General features: G+C 45.9%; 3 protein-coding genes across 3 annotated transcripts; 2 read left to right on the top strand and 1 right to left on the bottom strand.

The window, feature by feature from the left end:
• Positions 1–4,261: 4,261 nt before the first annotated feature.
• On the top strand, positions 4,262–5,287 carry crygmxl2 (crystallin, gamma MX, like 2; the record flags this gene model as incomplete). The annotated part of the gene is made up of 2 exons (XM_037463993.2): positions 4,262–4,513; positions 5,012–5,287. Coding segments are annotated over 2 exons (528 nt in total), but the record flags the coding sequence as incomplete, so codon positions are not given.
• A 471-nt stretch (positions 5,288–5,758) lies between these two features.
• crygmx (crystallin, gamma MX) lies at positions 5,759–6,810 on the top strand. Its single transcript, XM_037464019.2, has 3 exons — positions 5,759–5,794; positions 6,169–6,411; positions 6,535–6,810. The coding sequence occupies exons 1-3, from the start codon at positions 5,786–5,788 to the stop codon at positions 6,808–6,810; spliced, it is 528 nt and encodes a 175-aa protein (XP_037319916.2). The 5' UTR covers positions 5,759–5,785.
• A 3,389-nt stretch (positions 6,811–10,199) lies between these two features.
• aldh18a1 (aldehyde dehydrogenase 18 family, member A1) lies at positions 10,200–16,783 on the bottom strand. Its single transcript, XM_037463985.2, has 17 exons — positions 16,780–16,783; positions 16,543–16,679; positions 16,136–16,285; positions 15,778–15,882; positions 15,535–15,687; positions 15,014–15,104; positions 14,463–14,587; positions 14,094–14,238; positions 13,874–13,947; positions 13,618–13,717; positions 13,279–13,499; positions 13,049–13,186; positions 12,704–12,899; positions 12,337–12,458; positions 12,015–12,201; positions 10,570–10,665; positions 10,200–10,396 (listed from the first exon to the last, which is right to left on the bottom strand). Exons 1-17 carry the CDS (start codon positions 16,781–16,783, stop codon positions 10,200–10,202), a joined length of 2,241 nt encoding a protein of 746 aa, XP_037319882.2.
• Between the last annotated feature and the right edge of the window lie 4,362 nt (positions 16,784–21,145).

Below are 21,145 nucleotides of genomic sequence, written 5' to 3'. Positions count from 1 at the left end.
TTGATCTGCATGACTGCCAACCAGCAGAATGCGCAGACAGTCAATCAAGCTCTTAAGGCTTTTGCAACAATGGAGCCGAGCCCAGTTTATTATTTATTTTTTAAATTGATGTATTTCATTATCACAAGGTGTCTACTTGCTATGGAGGAAGGAGGGAGGGAGGGAGGGGGGGGGGGGGGGCAACATGATCAATAATTGATACGCGGGTGTGAAAAAGCTGATTTGCCGCCTCTCCTCCTGGTGCGCTTGTCACTTGCCGTTGTCACAACACATTTGCTCTGATGACACGTTTGGAAGGAGCGAACAACAGCGTCGCATCTGATTACAAATTTAGCGGCGTGGTGAGAGGCTCCATCGCCGAGGCCCCCCAACCCCCCCCCCGTTTGCTCAGGGCGCTGCGGGGAGGATCGACTACCAGGCTCCGAGGTGAGTTGCAGTCTTGTAAGCAGAGGAGATGAAAAACAGCGTGACTTGCTTGAAAGGCACCTGGGTTGCACGCTGAGGAGGCGCTCTTTTAGACCTTTTTGAAAGACGCGCCAACGTCAGAGACGCGGAGTGAGAGGCGACCGGAAGGCCGTCCCTTCCCCTAACGTGTCTGCTGAGGGACGATGGACTTGTCCTCCCCGTGGCAGAGTTCGGGGGTCACACCCCAAATCGAGGTGCAGTCCAATAAAGCGAGACGCTGGAGTGATTTTCTTTGCGCCTAAACGATTTCCTGCAGGTCAACGGAGTGCATGAGATTTCGTTGGCGGGAGTACTTCTTAATTAGCCTAAATGTTTTTTTTTAATTACATGTACAGAGTGGAGATTTAGCACAAACTTTAAAACTAAATCCTGATGGGGAAACAGTTTAGCACAAAAAAAAATCTCAAAGAGGGGGAAAAAAACAAACAACATATCAACACCAACTCGACATAATTGACAGCTGCATCCATTTGCTGGGTCCAAGCCCCCCCCCACCCCCCCTCCTCCTTCTCCTCCTGCTTTCTCCACTCTGTTCTTCCAACACCATTTCCTCTTTTAATTATCCCCCAGCAAAAAGATGGAGCACATCAGAGGCATCGCGGTAAATCCCGGCCCTGGCACGGGCTCATAGTGGCTCCTGCGTCTGGCAATCCCGATAGAGCCCGCGCGCTGGCAGGGACAAGAGAGGAGAGGATGCCTGGAGATTTTCTCACAGAAACAAAAAAAAAAAAAAAAAATGGAGAGGATGATCTCTCAGCAAGAGAGAGGTCCTCGTTCCACTCCCGGGCGTGGGAGGCATTTTGGCGAAGCGCTTCTTTTTTTATTTCCCCTTCCCCGATCGAACCACATTTTCAGCACCAGATTAGCCGGTTCTCAGGAGCAACAAACTCACACAGACCCCCTTGTTTACACCTCGGTGCCACAGTGTTCCTGTAATGACTGTTCAGTAAAAGAGCACATTGGAGGCAGCGCGAGCACGGGCTGCTCCCCTATCTCTGCCTGCAACATTTCGGGGGGTGAGACTCGCTGCGTATGGCGGGGGGGGGGGGTCACACAGAGACCGTGGTTTGGATTAAGGGAATACGATTTGTTTTTGAATTGAAAGAAGTCTCCTCTGACCTGAAATGTGTTTTGCTGAGCGAATGCCACGTCCACATTCTAATTAGGTATCGGCGACGCGGATGGGGCTGTTTTTCTTTTGGAAGGTGGATAGATGAAGAAAAAAAAAAGGTTGCAAGTTAACTAGTGCCGGTGCTGCTGATCTGTCAAAGTTTCTCCCGTTCTCTGCGGGGCGCACATCAATCACAGAGGTCCCCAACCGGCAGCCATGCGGCGGGCTGACGGTGTCGTCATCTCCCTCGCGATTACACACAGATCGCACAATGAGCTCCTCGGACACAATGGAGCGGCAAATCTGCTCCCCCCCCCCCCACCCCCAGTCCCCCTCACACACACACACACACACACACACACTCTGTTTCCCTCTCCTTTCCTTTTCTTCCATCATTCTGAGATGAAGAGTTGGAAGGCTCCGCAGCGGGTAGCTTTCTTCTCCTCCGGGGGGAACCGAGGAAGCAGGCGAGGGCCTCTGTGATGTCGCTTTCCCTTCAGGGTCGGGAGGAGATGTCTTGTAGCGCCGCTAAAGATGATCATTTGAGGGGCCCCGTGAAACAAGGTCCCCCCCCCCCACCCCCACCCCTCTCTGGAAGCCACAGCGACGCCGAGAGAGCCGAGGTCCCAGCTAATGAGTTGAGGGTTAGCCGATGTTCCTTCGGTGATGAAAACGGGGACAATGGCGATGAGTCAGTTTTATTCCTGGTTTCGACATTGATTTGGTACCTCTGTTACACATGCCTCTCTGAATACAGGGGTCAGAGGTCGGGCTGAGCAGCCGAGGAGGTAGAGTCCCGCTCGCAGACACCTCAGAGTGAACACTTGTGATAAAGCCACAGTATGATTTCCCTGTCATCTTGCTGCCTTCTTGCATCAAAGTACAAATGTTTTACATTTATTCGTCACGATGAAATCATTCATCCAAGGACGAACGTATGAGGAGAGCCTAAACATTTGTTTCTTATATCGTTGATATGATGGCGAAGCCTTTCCGCCGGAGTAAATATTTGCTCAAGAAACTCTCAAAACAAAACACAACATCCCATCCGATAATCTGCCACAATTACGCTGCACGCTGTGATGAAAGGATATCAATGATCTACTTATGTCACAGTGAAAGAGTGCAGCCTCAAACATGAAAGCTATGGAAGCCTGTGAGAGTTTTCAAGTCAATGACTGATCAAAGGAGCAAAAGCTTATCAACGCTGTTCCATAACACTGAAACGGCATCATATGGCTCTGGATACGCTTACCACAGTAGCAGTGTTTTTTTTTTCCACAGGAACATAATGGCTATTGTGCTTTCTGAAACCATTTGCCTTTTTACACAGTCGAAGCTGCAAAAAGCACACAAAGTGGAGAGAGGTCACGAGCCCTTTATTCCGATGAAAGGCTAAAGGATGAGTGTGACCTCTCTGGCATCAGCTGGGCTTTGGGAACACAATACGTGGCCACGGCAACTCTTTCTGGCCTTTTCCCCTCTCAGCTCTGGGCTATACTTACAAGCCAAAGACTCAAGTCCAAACATCTATCGTTTCACACAAAGACTCAAAAAGAGAGACAACATATCACACTCGATTACATCAACACAAAAGCTTTACTCGGTCCACAGTATCAAGACCACTTTTCCTTTAACAGGAATTGAATAACAATTACATTGTGATCCGCGCGCACCTGGGGAACCGCACCGATCCAAACTCGCTCAAACAGGGACTGACTGTAGAATAACTTTGCAGCAGCGTGTGAAATGAAATCCTGGAACAGTTCGGTACAATTTTAGAGAGTGACTTTCAAAAAAAAAAAAAAAAAACCTCACCACATGTATACTTTAAAAGCAAAGCTTTGTTGTTGGGGGGCAACGTACCTAAAGGGCCTTTGTGTGACATTTCAAAAGGCTGCGTCACCAGGTCATGGCACAACACGGGTCATACAGACACAGAATAGCACTTGTGTTTGGGGTTTCTGGATGGGAGGGGGGGTGTATTCTATAGGTAAACTCTAGCAGAAAGGAGATAAGGTACAAAGGGAACAGCAGAAAAGGTAAAGGGTAGTAATGCGGTCCCTGGCGCGTCAGAGGCCTCATTGTCAGCGGGACAGTATAAAAGGACCCGTAAGTGCCTCTAGGTCCACGGTGCGCTAGACGTCCACAAGCCTACAGCCATGGGAAAGGTACGAGCTCACATGCAATGCAGCGACATCTTTGACGGAGACCAGAGGGCAAATGGCAGCAAATGGCAGCATGTGGGAACATGTGCGAAAAATAGTGTGACAGGGAAAGAGTACGCAGCGGTGGGGCAAAGAGAGCTTGTTTTTTAGGGTAAATTCAAACTTATGAGGTGTTTAGAAGCGAAGCGTCTATTGAGATCAATAATTAGATGATATCCAAATATGACGGATTCATCGTAACTGTGTGACAGTAACAACAAAGTTGAATGTGTTCAGGCCAGCTGAGCATATAATGAGTTATTTAAATGGGAGTTTAAATTGCCTTGATTTTTTTCACCTGTCAAGCTATGAAAAAAACACACACACACACATATACAGTGTTCAGCGTGTTCAATCCTATGGTACGCTGTGTAGGACCGTGCCTCTCAGTTTGTTCAAGGGAGAGCAGTGTCCCCTGCAGTCCAATCACCAGTATTGCAGCCGGTGGACGGTCACGCCTCGACGTTAACCTCTCTCCTCTTTCAAGATCATCTTCTACGAAGGCCGCAACTTCCAGGGCCGCCACTGGGAGTGCAGCAGCGACTGCATGGACACCTTCAGGCACTTCAACTGCTGCAACTCCATCCGCGTCAGCGGTGGTCACTGGGTGGCCTACGAGAAGCCTCATTACGGCGGCTACCAGTACATCCTCGGACCCGGCGAGTACGCCGACTACAACTCCTGGATGGGCTTCAACAACTGCGTGCGCTCCTGCCAGATGTACCCCCCTGTAAGTCAATCAAACACTCGGGATTGGTAGTCCTCTCATCGGGCCGCGCCCCCCCCCCCACTGCTCACCTTGCGCATCAAAAAGAAATGAATGTCAATCACTGGCCTTTTGATGTTATTAACAGAAGCTCAGGCAGGTCAGAGCATAAAAGGCTCTGCTGCAGGGCCCACAAGGAGACCCAGTCAACCTTTAAAAGGGAATACGATAACCCCCCCCACCCCCCACCCCCCCCCCATTAGACTTGATGCGTTCATTCTAACTCTGTTAGTAACGTTGAGTGTTTCTGGCAGTTAAGGGAGGGGAAAAAATGTAATTCTGTCATGCGCCCCCGAAAGGGCTGGTGCTCACACTCGTCCGCAGCAAGTGAGTGTGTAAGTAAGTGTGAGTTTTAAAGTTTAAATACACGAGCTCAGGGCTGAACGCCCCACCGGAAGAGCTCTCTGAAGCGCGTGCCAGAAAACCCAGTAATTATCACTTTGTGATTTTTTTCACACACAGTACAGAGGATCCTACAAGATGAGGATCTACAACAGGCCCGACATGATGGGACACATGATGGAGTTCATGGACGACTGCCCCAACGTGTACGACCGCTTCCATTACCGCGACATTTACTCCTGCAACATCACGGAGGGATTCTGGATCTTCTACGAGCACCCTAACTACAGGGGACGCCAGTACTTCCTGCGCCCCGGAGAGTACAGGGCCTGCGGGGACTGGGGCTGCCACAATCCTATGGTGGGCTCCTTCAGGAGGATGAGGACTGTCATGTAAACTCCACCCATGCGCAACTCCAAATAAAAAGTTGATTTTCAAATAACTTTGTGCTTTGGGAGCTTTTTTGGGGGAACAAAACCATGCATCATGCAAACATGATAATGATGTACGATAAGACTCTGAGCCAATAGCACATATTTAACTGATAGATGGTGCACATCACTGTTAAACACCCAGTGAAACAAGCCCCAAACGGTGTCTTTTTCCTCCCAGCCTGCAGGAAGGTTTCTGGCCCCTCGCGCCAATAAAAGGCACATGTTGCAACTCTTATTATTGTGGCCCTTTGAGAAAGTGCAGTTGCGCAGTGTTTTCCATAAACGGACGAGGCTTTGGCAGAGACAAAGCCACCCGCGGCGTTGTGCGGTCTATGCAGCCCGCTGTGCTGACACGGCAAAGCTTTGTTTCCCATTTGCAAAGACCCTGATCCCAGCAGGGTCTATAAAGAGGTCCGGCACGGCCCGACATCTGGTCTGGACTGAATCTACCACGGTCACAATGGGCAAGGTAAGCGTGCCGTTTCAAATCGACGCAGTAGAATCAACTAAAACGTTGTGTGTTACTTGCATATTACTTGCACTTGTGTGGGAGAATATGCACTTTAAATGATGACTTTCTCTTCTGGTGAGAATAGTAAATCATTGCAATTATCCAACTCAATTTGGAGTCCTAATTCCTATAAGATAAATAATTTATAGGCAAAGTTGTTTGAATATAGTACTCGTTGTTCAGTATTTTATCAAACTTTTATCAAACGGTAATCTATTTGAAAATATTTATCTTTCAGTTATTGTGAATAAGAAGCTTACGCGAATTTCTAGATGAAATTAGAAGTTAGCGTTGTTCAAGAGTTGTAACGTTCACCCCTCCATCGCTTGCAGGTTATTTTCTACGAAGAGAAGAACTTTCAGGGTCGTCACTATGAGTGCAACAGTGACTGCCCCGAGATGCAGAGACACTTCACCCGCTGTAACTCCATAAAAGTGGACAGCGGCTGCTGGGTGGCCTACGAGAAGCCCAACTACGGGGGCTACCAGTACATGCTGCACAAGGGCGAGTACCCCGACCACCAGCGCTGGGCCGGCTTCAACGACTGCATCCGCTCCTGCCGCATGGTGCCACCTGTGAGTCCTTCACTCGGTGCAAGTCTTTGTTCAGTTCTTTGGTTCAACACTTTCGAGCCGTTAATGCTACAAAGTGGACCGAGCGTTGACTGTGATGTAAAGTCTCGTCTTTTCCCTCCTCAGTACAACGGCAACTACCGGATGAAGATCTTCGCGCGGTCCGACTTCGCGGGCCAGAACCTGGAGCTGATGGACGACTGCCCGGATCTGAACGAGCGCTTCCACACCCGCGACATCTCCTCCGTCAACGTGATGGAGGGCTACTGGATCCTGCACGAGCACCCCAACTACAGAGGACGCCAGTACTTCTTGCGTCCGGGAGAGTACAGGAGGCACGTCGAGTGGGGAAGCAACAGCCCCACCATCGGCTCTCTGAAACGTGTCACCGAGCTCAACTGAGCCTTTTCTTTTCACCCCCCCCCCCCCCCCCCCCGCTCCCCACAGTGTCAAACATCCTACCCCCCTTTTTCGCTGCGTTTCAGTGTGGTCCAAACACGGTGACGTGCTGAGCCAGAGTCACACATTGGAATGATGGCGGGTTTTGGGGGGGGGGGGGGGGGGGTGTCTGATGTTGGGTTTGCTTTGCTTTGCATTGTTGGCTACGGTTCCTCACCAACTCCAAGTGTTTAAGCGGCACTCGATAAATAGTGAAGGTCCTTTTCCGCTTTGGTCGTCCCAGAGTGAAAACGGTCCCCAACCTCCTGTCCTGCTGGAATCCCAATAAAAGGAAAACTTGATAAAAGTCAACTAAAGGGAGCCTTTGTTCATTTTCTATTGGCTACTACAGCTGTCATTACAAAAAGATCAGGGGGGGCGGGGGATATAAGTTTTTTCATAAATCTGAGGAATATTTGGTGATTGAAGTTAGCTTCATCGGGGCCGGAGTCAGATCCCAATGTAACCACCGAGGTGCTGGAACAAGCTTCTGCAGTTTTTGCCGTGATATTGTCATTCCACATACACAAAGAAAAATTATCAAGGAAACAGCAGCTTATTCTTTGAAGTTTGGTATTAAAGACTAAAAAAAAAAAATCTGGAATCTGAGGACGAGCATGTCGGAGTCTTTATGAGATCACATGGTGCAGAGTAGGCGCGTTGGGTCCATGAAAGATGCCCATATTAGATCCACATCACAGGGCCAGTGCCAACTCAAAGAGGGGGAGTCAAAGTGGTCTGGTATTAGCCCGGAGCATCAAGCTCTCTCAGAACAAAAAAAAAAATAACAAAAGTCAGTCCGCATCCCCGCTCATGCATTTTTCATCAGCGCAAGATACGGAACCCTTTCAGAAATAAATATCAATTATTGAAATTGTTAATTAGACGCTGCGTAATTGGCAAAGATGAATAAATAACTTTGACCATTAATTATTGAATTCAAATAAAAATGAAGCCCAATGGGGAGCGCATTTGAGTGTCTCTTAAGATCAAGCACAACAAGAAATGTGACTTTTGGCCTCGAGTAATGTCCAATTAAAGGATTGTCGGCTTCGCCGCCATCATTCTTTTTATATCAGTGGACGACATCGACAGGGTACAACATGGGGACCGATCAGCTGGGGGCTTGATAAGAGATGAGAAAGCTGACAGTTAACCATAAATACAAGTTCATATGAGGTCATAAAGGGGCAGTGAATGCAAACATGAGACAGAATTCAGGAGGTGAGCACAAAAAAACAGGTGTTTGGGCTGGTCAAATTCCACATGAAGATTTAAAATAAGTTATTGACGTGAATTCAAACATGAAGTATGAAGGAAGGATCTAGCTGAACATTTTGAGAGTGGGTTTCAGCTTATTGCCACTATAAGAACAGTTCAATTTGAAATAATACAGACATTTCAGTTAGTGACCTGACAACGAAAAGCCTTCAACGTCACAACACCACACTCATCAGTATCATGCTACTGCTTATCGTAGATAACTGGTGTTAATAAAGCAACTGGGTAAACACACGTGCACCTGAACAGATAGCGTTACCGAAGCAAACAACTTGGATGCAATATTGTAAAATATAGATATATAACACACTGAGCCTCCAAATACTCAATGTCCCTGGATCGTTCCTTCTGTACCTCAAGTCATTTAGATGGTATTTTCAATCGCTTCTAAGATAAAAAAGGACACGAGTGAGATCCGAGTTGCGTCTCCCTCTTCATCCCTGAACCCTTTGGACTCGGTGATGGGGAGCTGATTGAAGGGTAAGTAGTGCGTTTTAGAGAATGAATTCTTTAGATGCTGCAAAAGAGAAAGAAAACGAAAGAAACAGAGAAACCCAGAACAGAAGCCTGTGATTCCATTATTAGTCTCAGTTCTCCTTTTCTCGCTTTTCATTTCTGATGGCTGGATAATTAAACCTCTATAGTATTGTCTTCCATCTTCCTTGCCCCACTTCCAGCTATGCGAATTCCCCTATGGGCAACTTTAAAAAGGCTCTTTTTAGACATCTGTTTTTCAGATCAGCACAACTTCTTTTCCCCCCCCATTAATTTGTGTTCTATGTGAAAGTAGAAAGGCAAGTGCCAGCATAGAGATGAAAATACGTGTACAAACCTTCCACATTTCAACTGCAAATATCAAAGAAAGTACGAAAGATATCCACATATTCTCTTTCAACATTTCTTTTTATTCTAAAACATTGCTATTATACAACCCAAACCAATCCTTAAGTGTGCGTTGTAAGACATCAGAAAGGAGCTCAGAGGCTGGAATGCTACAGAGCTTTAATTTAAAAGCCGTCGCATTTGCCCCTCCAGCTTGAAGGAGGCAGCTTGTCAATTACCGCTGCTGCTCTGACGGAGGCTTTGGGCATCACGAGGCATGGAACAATGGGCACAACTTGGAACAACGCAGGATTTTTCTCTAAAATGGATGCTTAGTATTCCACCTTGGATTGCTGTCAAATTAAAGTGATACATTTCTGAGCATGGAGGATAAATGTCCGTCATGCCATTAAGTTTCAATTCATGAGGAAATTTTAATCTGTGACACACCGAGATTGAGTTAAACTAAGAGAAAGTATTATTATCTACTACTAAAATCCGGCTTGATATGTTACAGCATTCGTTCCTGAATCTGAAATTACAAATAAATATACATCTAAAAAATACCTGTATATTCAGAAAGAAATAACAGCAAGGAAAAATAAAAAAGGGTTGTTGCATAAACAAAGAAAGCACACACTTTAGAGTCAGCACGAGACGGAATGAGCCAATGCAATCAGCTCAAATAAAATGAGGCCTTATTATAGAATATATGTACATTCAGAGCAGGAACTTGTTTACGTCAGAATGATATACAATATCAAATAAATGTATCTTGGATAAAGATACAACTTGCCCATAATCATGATACTGTGTTTTCAAGGCTAGAGAGAATTCCAAACTGTGCCATTGATGTTAAATCAGCTGTAGACATCACCGCTGTATCTTTTGTTAAAATGGGCACTTACGATGGGAGCCATTTGCAAACGACTGCTCCTCTGTAGTCGTGCATACAACAGTAAAGAACTTCTATGAATAAGTACAGATTTAGTCTGAAGTATTTCATCCTCGTTTGACCCCGTCTGTGTTGTGATCGCCTCGTAATACATTAGTGTGACTCACCCGACTGGTGTGATAGGAATCACAAGCTGAGGTAGGACTTTAAATGTGTGTAAACTCTTAAGTGATGCTCCGAAGGCCAAACAGGAACGACTCTGTGTTGGTCCCAGAGGTGGGGGGGGGGGGGGGGGGGGGGCGCTGGTGGGCAGTCCCAACCCACACGAAGGGCCCGTCGAGCCAAAGCCTGTGATCTAGTTGCTCTCCCTCTGCCCGGCAGGAGGTCGCGCCACAGGCAGCTTTTCGTGGAGGTACTCCATGGAGCCCTGCTCGGAGAAGTCGGCCGCCGTGTGCCCGTCCCCCCTCAGGAGCCACTTGGTGGTGAGCAGCCCCTCCAGCCCCACGGGTCCCCGGGCGTGGATACGCGCGGTGCTGACGCCTACCTCCGCTCCTGGAAGGCGAGGACAGAGGAAGCAACAGAGAATGTCAAACTGTTTGCTAGGTCACACATCCCTGAGCGAGGGTCTGCGGACAAACGAAAACCGAGTAATGATGTGTAAATGATTGACGGGAAAAGAGGCAACAAAAGACACGTCGTGTTGCGATTCGGCCCCTCCCACCTACCAAGTCCAAAGCGGTAGCCATCGGCAAAGCGCGAGCTAGCGTTCCAGAAAACACAGGCGCTGTCCAGCAGCTGCAGGAACTGCTCCGCTGTGTCCTCTGTAAGAGAAAAGGAGCCTGTTAGGACCACTGGGTCACAGCGTCGCTGTACCCTTGAAGGCATCTGCAAGTATAAAGGGACAATCCTTGTCATTCATGTGAATGAAGTTCAAATAATAATAGGATGAAAGTAAACCTAGATCTGCAGTTCTGAGGATTTCTTATATTACAGGTTTCTAGTGCTAAAAATCACATGAACTGTGACTTCATAACAGTCTATAGGTCAAAATGTCCTCCAGAGAAATTATTTAGTGGATGAAATCAGATTCAAATTCATCTTGAAGATCTCACCCCCCCAAAATCCTTCTATACATACTTATAGAATATATTAAAATCTCTTTCTTGTCTCTCTTATCAAGTGTGTCTCTAATATCTATTGCACACGCCTACCCATGTCTATATTTTATCAAGTGTACTGTATATATTGTGTCTATCCTTTGAATGAATCCTTGTCCACGTCTACAATGTTCATTCAGTTACCTTCTGTGGTCACCAGATGGCAGCAGCACATCCTTCACTGTGAGAATGCCAAAGGCACACTTTGTGTGTATTCCAAAACCGATATTGATTAGTAAGTCAGAACATTATATAGTATGTCCCAATACACAGTATGTAAAATGCAGCGGGGTCAAAAATACCAGGATGTCCAGCTGCATGCGGCTACATTTTGTAACACGCAAGCTTTTCTGGCTGTTCCGTCCCACCATCCTCTATGTGGCAGATAAGCAAACAAATGACGGCTCATTGATTTAATCCGCAGTGACAGATGACGGATGTATGAGCAAGAGGGTCAAAGCTTAAAGCGCAACATTATGACAAAGTAATATGTCCCAATTCCATGTATAAAGCGTGCAGCAGATATTCCCAAAAATTCATCATAGAGTCATAGAAATGGTAGTATGTTAGTTATATGGTCTTCAAGCAATATGCTGAGGTAGAACTTGAAGATACTGTGGACTCTGCATTAAAAGGTCTCAATCAACATGAATTAGAAAGAAGTTCGAAACGTAATGAAACTGTTACATGACCCAAATTTGAAAATCGAAAAGGATGGACTCTTGTCAACTGTGTTTTAAGGCATCTGCTCTACATTTCAGATGGGCTGCGTCCCCTACATTGGAGTCGCACAGGGAGCCTGACAGCAGAGTGTCACGGCTCATTAGTCCCTGCGGCAGAAAGAAGGGGGAAGGTGAGTCGAGAGTGAGAAGGAGAAATCTGTGAATATCAGACACCTTTATTAAGAGGAATACATCAAGGCAAGTTAGGCGGAGACTGAAGAGCGTTGTGCGGTAAAACATTAAAACAACAAAATGAAAACACTAAAACAAAAGGCATCGGGGCGCACCTACCGTTTTCTGTGATGATGACGTCCGTGTGGGAGCTGCCGTACTTGTGAATGTGGTCCACAGCCTCCGGCATGCTGTCCACCACCTCAATGCAGCACTCCAGATCGCCGTACTCGGTCCGCAGGGACTTTGCCTCCGACGGGCTGAACGTCAGGTAGGAGGCCAACCGAGGGCCCGCGTGAATCTTCACCTAGCGACGAGCACACGGGGGGGAAAAAAAATGGAGCCAACAAGTCCTTGTGGAAAATATATGAATCAAAGTGAGCTTATTTCCTCATTCGTGTTATTGCTGGACGCCGCGTGACGTACTCGCCTGGCTCCTTACCCGTTCGGTGCGCAACATGTCAACGATCTGGTCAAACAGCGGCGTCCTGAGGATGTCCCTGTGGATCAGCAGGCTCTCCATGGCGTTGCATGCAGCCGGGTAGTCGCACTTGGAGTCTCGGACTGCAAAGGGGGCAGATGTCAGTCAATTACTTCCATTGAAGCTGAAGTTGAAGCTGTAACGTGTATGGCATATGCTCCGAAAAGGAACAAACACCGACATGAAGTGAAGAGGTTACAATGTTAGACGTCCTTGCTGAGAGCTCGTCACATATTTTGTTTGTGAAGGGACTAACAGCCTGAAATTAACTCACATTTTGTAAACTCACACAGCTAATTTTACAACAGGGAGATTTATACATGCTGACCGATTCTGATGACTTTTTCCACACTGGCTTCCCCGTCAACGTAGACGTGGCAGATCCCCTCGCTGTGGCCCAACACCGGAATGCCCTTCGCAGCCCGCTGGATGCTCCTGACCAACTGGGAGGATCCTCGAGGGACAATCAAGTCGATCATCTTGTCCAGTCGGCATAGATCCTCCACATCCTCACGAGTGCTCACCTTGTAACAAATACACCTTTGTCACAGCTGCTACATGTCCTACAAGCTTGCCTGGGTTCATTTCCAATGATCTAATTAAAGTCCAGTAAAAGGCGTTACTTGCGGGGTGTCTATTGCCTTGTGATAAATGTATAGGCAACATTTTTTACCAGCTGCACGGCCTCTCCGACTCCGTGCATGGAAAGGGCTTGCTGGGTGAGCTGGTGGAGGATCTGGTTGGTGTTGGCGGCCTCCTTGCCTCCCTTCAGCAGGAGGGCGTTACCACTGGCTACGGCCAATGCTGACACCTCGAGGTAAAAAAAACAACAAACAGTATTTGCGTTACTAGCCATCTAAAAAAGGTGTGAGAAACGTACACACAGAAGGCATGACATCTTACCTGCGGCAGGCAGTCGGGTCGGGCCTCGAAGATGACCAGAAGAACTCCAATGGGCACGGTCACCTGCTCCAGCTTCAGGTTGTGAGCCACCCGGGTCCTGCGCAGCACGCGGCCCACGCTGTCCCGGGCCGCCACAGCAATCTGCCGCAGACCCACGGCCAAGTCGGTGAGTTTGGCTGGTGACAAACTCAGGCGCTTCAGCATGGCGGGTGGGGAATGGCCTGTAGAAAGGAGGGAGGAGAAATTATGCTGCAATTCTTATAAAATGACTTGGTAAGTTTTTATGGCTATATTAAGGACACCAGTCCTGCAAACAGTGCCAGGCCAGGCACATGTTACCTGCATTTACAGCCAGGTCCATGTCCATCTTGTTGGCAGTCAGAATCTCTTCACTTTTTTCGATCAACAGCTCTGCAAGACGGCAGATGATCTCACTCCTCTGAGAACGCAGTCAACCAAGCACGGGCCGGATGAGAATACAGCCCATACACCCACAAGAGGTCAGTGTTTCTTTCTATCTGATCAATCGTGAGCTCGGCTCCTGTTAAATTATATTAACTGAGCAATACAATATATTTTTTTCTTAAAAAAACACCTGATGTGGTTGCAGAGATGCCAAGGTTCTTCCAGAGGTACGTGCCACCTCAGTCTGATGCTCGACGGTTGGGCCTGGTAGGGGGTCAGGGATCAGGGACACACGTCACTCTTAACCTTAACCTTCTAACCTTCCTGAGTACTGTTGTGTGGAAGCTTTAGTATGGCTGCAATAACACACGTGTGAGAAAAGATTGAGAGGAAGAGCATGGGAAACACACCAGCAGGTTGGATCTCAGAGAAAAAAGTTCCCACTTTCTTGCCCTCCACAATGTCGGTGATGACGTGACCTGTTACTTTGGGGTGAGTGCCATTCGCGATGACCACTGAGGTGCCCCCCTGCAGGGCCCACAGGGCCGCCTTGACCTGCAAAAACACACAATTACAAAGTCTCTACATGAGGTCTTCACTTTTTTCTAATGAGAATACCTTACACGTACTGTACATTACATAAAGGAGCAGAATGAGATTTAGTTTAATGACACAATGGAAGTAGAAGTAGAAAAACACATTTGCAAAAAGCTTTGCACTAAGATGAGGCTGTTTTACTTTCAGTTTTCTAACAAGGTGATTTAGTGCTTTCAACATACCTTGGCCTCCATGCCTCCAATTCCAACTCTGGACTTTGTGCCATAGATGATGGACTCCTGGTCTCCAGGGTAGAAGATGTCGATGAGCTTGGCGTCATCTGTTCCAGGGGGGCTGTTGTACAATCCTGAGAAATCCACAGTGCTTAAACAACTTATTTGCTCACACTTGGGTCCAAAATAAACAAAGACACAACCCTATATCTTTTGTGAAATATCTTCTATACTAGTGTCACAATTGAACTGACACATGCATTTCATAGAACTGATGATTCTCACCCAACCTTCTTAATCTGCTTGATTAGTTACTAAATGGACCCTCGCTGAGCTCATGACACACTCAAATGCGCACACACACTTTGCGGTAACCCCATCAGCATCAATTTCAAACACAAAGGCAGCAGGCCTGTGTTTGTCTCTTTCACATGACTCTCATTTGACCCTGAGAGCGGGGGGGGGGAGGGGGGAGGATTTTTCCCCTGGGTTAAGAGCGTGGACAGATGGTGTTGTTACCCAACAGCTGACCCGGACTGTGGTTGCGGTAACACACATACCTTCCACGTCGGACAGCGCGATGAGGAGGTCGGCCTTCATCTCCACAGCTAGCCGCGCCGCCAGGCTGTCGTTGTCCTTAATGCTGATCACCTGGAGAAAGGAGCGAAAAAAGGCTGACGGAAGCTCCTGAAAACAGCCGTCTGGTCCTTTTCTTTAAGGCTAGAGGCCAGCTGATGGACAGAAACAAGTGTCTGAATATGTATGTGCTGTGAAAAGGCTTCATCACTGTGCAAAACCATCAGGTCTAATTTATGGGACTGTGAAATGTTAAGTTAAGTTGGGCTTTTTCTGGATGATTCATTCAAAAAAAAGCTCAAAAAAGTTAGTGTGGACTTAAATTCTTTGCAAACCCTTGTTAGAATTTCAATATTATTGTTGTTTATCAGAGGGAGTTAATTTCACCCGTGTAATTAGAAAGAGGCTAAATTATTATAAAGTTCTTAGTTATAGTCTCTACCAACCGCTGCAGCATCCCCCGCTGGCCCGCCCCCTACCCCACGCCGTCTGTACCCACGCTCACCCCCTGCAGGTCGCTGTTGGGCTCCGGCGGGGGCACCACGGCGTCATTGGTGTTGATGATGGGAACGATGTTCATCCGCAGCAGCTCCTGAAGCGTGCTGTTCAGATTCCGCCTCTTTTGGTCATCGTGGAAATCCAGATTAGTCACAAGGACCTGAGAGAGAGAGAGAGAGGGAGAGAGACGGATCGAAAGACGTCACTGCGGATAACGCACGCCTTCGGCACTCTAAACGTGTAGAAGTACCTGTGCAGTGCAAGTGGTGTATTGGGTGAACATGGCCTCATAAAGCGCCATCAGGCCACTCTGTCCCGCCGCAGCACAAGCCCGGGCCTCCAGCACTGGCAGAGACTGAACATAAATGCAGTGAACTTATTTACATTGATTCTCCCAGGGAACAGCCACGAATCTTGAAGCCGGCCTGCTGGTGGAGAGTATAGAAAACTATAAGGAAATAAGGAAATAATAATAATATTGGACAGCAGTGGGAAACTGAATCATTGAGGTAATGCGTGTTCACACAATTGAAAGACAGCAGCAATTTCCTCATTAACTGACTCAGCACTGCCGTAGGCCTCGATCATGTCCGTCCACCTTCTCCTACCATGTCTTTGAGCTGGTTGTGTCCTGAGTGAAGCGCCTGTCGGACACTCTGGGACAGAAGGATCTCGTGTCTTAATCTTTGCTTGCCAAATGCCACGGCTCCACTGGTGACAATCATCATCTCCCTGCCTTGGTTCTGCAGCATGGCCACCTGGACGACCAGACACCCAGTCAGGAATCATACGCCACTGCTGGGGCTACAGTTTTTTAGATAGATTTAGCTTTAAAAGGATGGTCCAGGCCAAATGTTAAATTCAATGTGTCTGACTTTCCACAAACACTACCTTCTACCACGTGAACGATTATTTTAAAAACTGTCCACAGCATCAAGAACAATGAAATTGTGTTTGTAATAATGTACTACATTTAAGTGAGTTTTTTTGTTGTTGCTGTTATTCGACCTCCTACCTGCTCCACGATGGAGGCCAGCCTCCCCAGAGCCAGGCCACATTCATCGCCACGGGTGACCACCGCGCTGCCGAGCTTGACTACGATCCTCTTGGCCCGGCGCAGTTCACGGCGGTGTGCGAAGGAGCTGACGTGGGCTTTGTAGAGGTGCAGAGGGAAAATACGTTATTTTTACATTACTATCTAAGAGGGAGCATTTTATCGGTTTGATGAAATGATGCCTGAATAAATACAGACCCATTGAGGAGAAAAATATGACAAAAACTATTCCATAGTGGTTAATTAATCATTCTGGAAACCTTCTGTTCATCCTTCATATTTACATCGAGAACTAAGTAAGAAGATCCATTTATTAATTAAAATATATTGAAAATCAAATCCAAAAGTAATGTCATGGTTTACAATACAATCAATGTTGTATGAAACACTTTTCATTAATATATTGATATAAACCCTTAGTTTTCTTTGCATATGTCCATTGATAATATAGATCATACAATGTAAAGCCCTTCGTTAGATTAATCTGTAACCAGGCAAGCAGGGAATCACAGCCTTCAAAACCGCAACATCAGCGGGGGAAGCAGAAAAGCCTGCTGACACTACACATCCCTCTCAGACAATGAAGCGCATGAGAGAGAGGGAGAGAGAGAGAGGCATCTTGTTCTGACTATGTTTGTCCCTGCAGGCAAAACATGCAACAAGCAATCAAAGTTTGCACAGTAAGTTACAACAGCAGTCATCAACTTGTTTGTCCACTTTCCATAAAAAATACAAGAAGATGCTTGTGTGAAAAAGCAAAGCAAAAAAAATGGCCCGTCACAATTTCACTGAGCCTGATGTGACCTTTTTGAATTCATTGTTCTTCCATTTATAAATTTAAGAGCAATATAAAGAAGAATACAGTAAAATGTCTGTAAATATCTGGTATTTAGCAAAAGATGATAAGGTCTATGGTTGGAACTAATTTAATCATCATAGGTTGAATCATTATATTATTGTTCTGTAGATTGTTGTTTCAATGCATCAGTAAAATGCAGTGTCTTAGAATGATAGAAAACAGTGAACATTTTAACTCAAAGGGTCACTAAAGCCCAAAAGGATGTCTTACAAATGCTGGTTTTGTAAAAAAAAAAAAAAAACATTAATCCAAAAAAAGAAGAAAAAAAACATTTGAATCTCATATTAGAATATTTTAAAATGTATTTATCAAGAGATCAATTCAGCAGCAACCTCTGTAAATACATAATGATCTGCAATCCGCACTACTGGTTGACCCAGAAGCATCTGCATAATGTGCCTCTGTGTTCGCGGGGCTGCAGCAGGACTTGCCTTGGGTCAGGGCTCTGGTGAGGGGCCGCCACGCGTGTCTCTGGTAATCCAGGTGGGTCAGCCTTGGCAGCAGCATGGTCACTTTGATGCCTTTAGATGATTTATTATCTCAAAGACTTACAGGGTGAGAAATGCACAACACAGGGAGCGAATACATTCAACAAGTTAGAGTCGGGTAATAACTTACATATCGAAATCGCAAAAAGGGGTTATTAGAGAACGAATGTATAGTTTAAATATAACCGTCCTTTAAAGTCTCCTCCTACCTAAAGTTGACCTCCCGAAGTCCCGGATTGGCTTGTCCTGTGCACCTGCCCTGGCCCCCGAGCGACGTTTCTGATGAGTTTTTCTCATCTTTGTGCACCGGCAATTCCGTCATTTAACGCGGATTTAACGTTACTACAATAGAGGGGGACCGCGGATGCGAGCGACTCCTCCCCTCACGGAAGGTGCTGATGAAACAAAGACGGCTGACGCCACGTTGGTAAATTGTTCCTCGCTTAGCAGAAAAAAAGGGATTAATGTATCACTCTCGGTCGCGTTGACATTGAATTAAGATGTTGCAATTTAAGTTTTTTAACTCTCAAGTTAAGGTCAAGTTCCAGGATGTGACGTCAGGCCGGCCGGCCAAATGCGGAACACGAACGGAAGTGAAAAACTTTTCAATTTAAAATGCTTTTTGCACTAACAATTTTTCCTGTCTTTTGTATTTGTGTTTATAACAGTTTCCTTTTACAGTTACCTTATGTTGGGATACCATGTTGGATTCCTACCTGTTCCTTATTTTAGTATGGTGGCTCATTACAATGTCTTTTTTTAAGGTTTCTTTTATTTGTATATGATGATATCTACGGTAAAAAAACAAAACATGCTTCTTAACAAGTAAAACAAGATGTAACTAATGATCACTATGATTCACATAAATCAATACATTTTGGTACAATAATAATCAGAACAATCTATCTCATATTTATAAATATACAGGGCAACCAAAATTTGAAAAGAAAACTTCTTCACTGTTCATTTCTAATTATTCTCAGTTTGTCAAACTGAAACTAATTGAAGGACAAAGTGGAACCAGCTGTAATTAGTTATTTCATTAACTTGTGCACATTATATTTTCACCCTGCGGCGGAAATCCACAGTGGAGATGATGGTTTTCTGTACCTGCACCATCCCACTGTGACAAAGTGAAAAGTCACCCGCAGCAGATTTGACTGACAGTGTCGGACTCCCCCTGCCTCTAGGACCATAGATAACAAAATTGGCTCCTGTTTCCATGACTAAATGTGTGTTATTCCATTATATATGTTCTGTTCTTCCCTCTGCTGTCCGCTCTTTCCCTTTATCTGTTCTTCTTCGTTCCTCCCGCCCTAAGCTCTTTTATCTTTCCATCCGACTCACGGGAAGAAACTGACCACTACCTTACTCCTGGCTCCACTTATTCACTAACTGTGTTTGAATCTGCACAACCTCTTAACTTCTTGCAGATCTGTTCGTTTTGATCACTTAGTTTAGCCAGAAGAACAGATGTCTACTGCTTAAAACAAACTTTTTTTTTGTAACAAAAAAATGTACCTAAGAGCAATATATGTGTCTCTCATCCAGTCACATGCTGACGGCTTGGCGTCAGTTGGTCATCACACAATTGCAGGGACCACGTAGTTGACATTGTGAATTCATAAAAGCACTTAAGAAAAAACAACACAACATAAAAACAACTGACAAACACCAAAAGTGTAACAGCAGTCCTTTGGTGTTTTATTGACCTAACCTCCCTTCCAAACTATGTCATCCTGCTCCTAGAGGTTCTTCTGTGAGCGTCTGATAATGGATTTGGATAGGATTGCATTGTAGTTACTGAAGAGCCAGTGAGTCTCATGCATTCACCGAAGGGTGTGACAAAGCTGTGGTATTTAACAGATGAAAACGGGCTGATTGTTTCTAATATCAACATGTCTCCGTGGTGGCAGCGGGAGTCTAAAATAGCCTCAGATACACGGTTATATAAGCCTTCTAAAGCTCGACTCACACAGTGGAGCTGACCAGTTATCCACTGAACAAAAACAGATCAGAGAAGCTCAACTGTTTCCACTGAGGATCGACATTTATCTGTGGAGAAGTTCTCCCAGGGAAACATCGAGGGGAAAGATTGCTAGAAGCAAACGGAAAAAAGCAACATAAAGAGCGAGACAAAAGGTTTGTTTGAAGAAAGGATCAGACACAAAAAGTGAGTTTCATTGACATTTTACTATTATTTATTTAGTTTTGATTACTGTATTTTTCAAAAGATTGTATCCTTTTTAATACCCTTGAGTATGAAATATGAATCAAATGTAATGTTCTAAAAAAAGATTTTAATGTTACAATCAATCAATTACCATATTCAAGACTAAACAGCGACTATAGATTTCAAATTGTGAAAATGGACAAATTTTCAAAGAGAATCCGTTGTATTACTTCAACACATATGACTTTTTAGCAACTGTTGATCTAAAATCAGGTTTCAATAAGGCCTGTCAATCATGAAAAAAAGATTAAATATAAGTATCTAAGTCTGGATGTGATAAGAACTTCAAATGCTTCCACGTCACAGTGTGTGAGTCCCCCACTTTCCTTAAACCGTATGTTTGTCCTTGCAAAACAAGACAATACCTAACTTACACAACCTTACACATCAACAGCATACAGCAGTCAAGGCAGAGAAAAAAACGCTTATAAATAAGTCAAATACAAAATATGAGCAGTAGTGACGTACTGTTGACAGTCGCATTATTTTAAGAGGCACTTTGAGATAATTACCAACAGCACTAGGCCTTTAATCTGAGAATTTTCTGACCTCTTTTATTTAGACTGATCCGATCCAGACGGGAACGGTGGTCAGCGGGGATGTTCAGTGCGGGTGGTACTGGGAGAGCCGAACTGGAGTGCAGCGTCCTGGAGGAGGACTGGCAGACAGGACAGAGCTACGTGGCTCACTGGCACAGCCTCGCCCTCGTCCCGCAGCATCCACACAGGTGAGTGGGGAGATGGGGCGAGCTAAATGGACGTGGAGAAAGAAGCACAGCGTTTTGTTCTTCGTCATAGGACAGTGATGGAGGCAGAGAGCTCGGATAAACACTGGGAGGCCAGGAGGCTCCTCGGGAGATTCCTCTCGGGGGCCATCGGCAAGAATTACCCGCATCCCAAAACACACCTGACCAGAAGACCCCATCAGCTCGCGTCGGACCCTTCGACCATGGGGCCGAAGGTGCAGCGAGGTCCAGCTCATATG

The sequence above is a fragment of the Pungitius pungitius genome, chromosome 21 (assembly GCF_949316345.1).
Source record: "Pungitius pungitius chromosome 21, fPunPun2.1, whole genome shotgun sequence".
Lineage (NCBI taxonomy): Eukaryota > Metazoa > Chordata > Actinopteri > Perciformes > Gasterosteidae > Pungitius > Pungitius pungitius.
This window is presented reverse-complemented; position numbering and strand designations above follow the sequence as displayed.

Excerpts from the sequence above, each read along its gene's own strand:
- aldh18a1 (XM_037463985.2), bottom strand. Across the intron at positions 15,883-16,135 it reads ACAACCAGCTCAAAGACATG|TCTCTGCCAGTGCTGGAGGC; the intron begins GTAGGAGAAGGT and ends ATTTATGTTCAG. Across the intron at positions 10,666-12,014 it reads CGTCATCATCACAGAAAACG|AGGACACAGCGGAGCAGTTC; the intron begins GTAGGTGCGCCC and ends TTTCTCTTACAG.
- crygmx (XM_037464019.2), top strand. Across the intron at positions 6,412-6,534 it reads CCTGCCGCATGGTGCCACCT|TACAACGGCAACTACCGGAT; the intron begins GTGAGTCCTTCA and ends TTCCCTCCTCAG.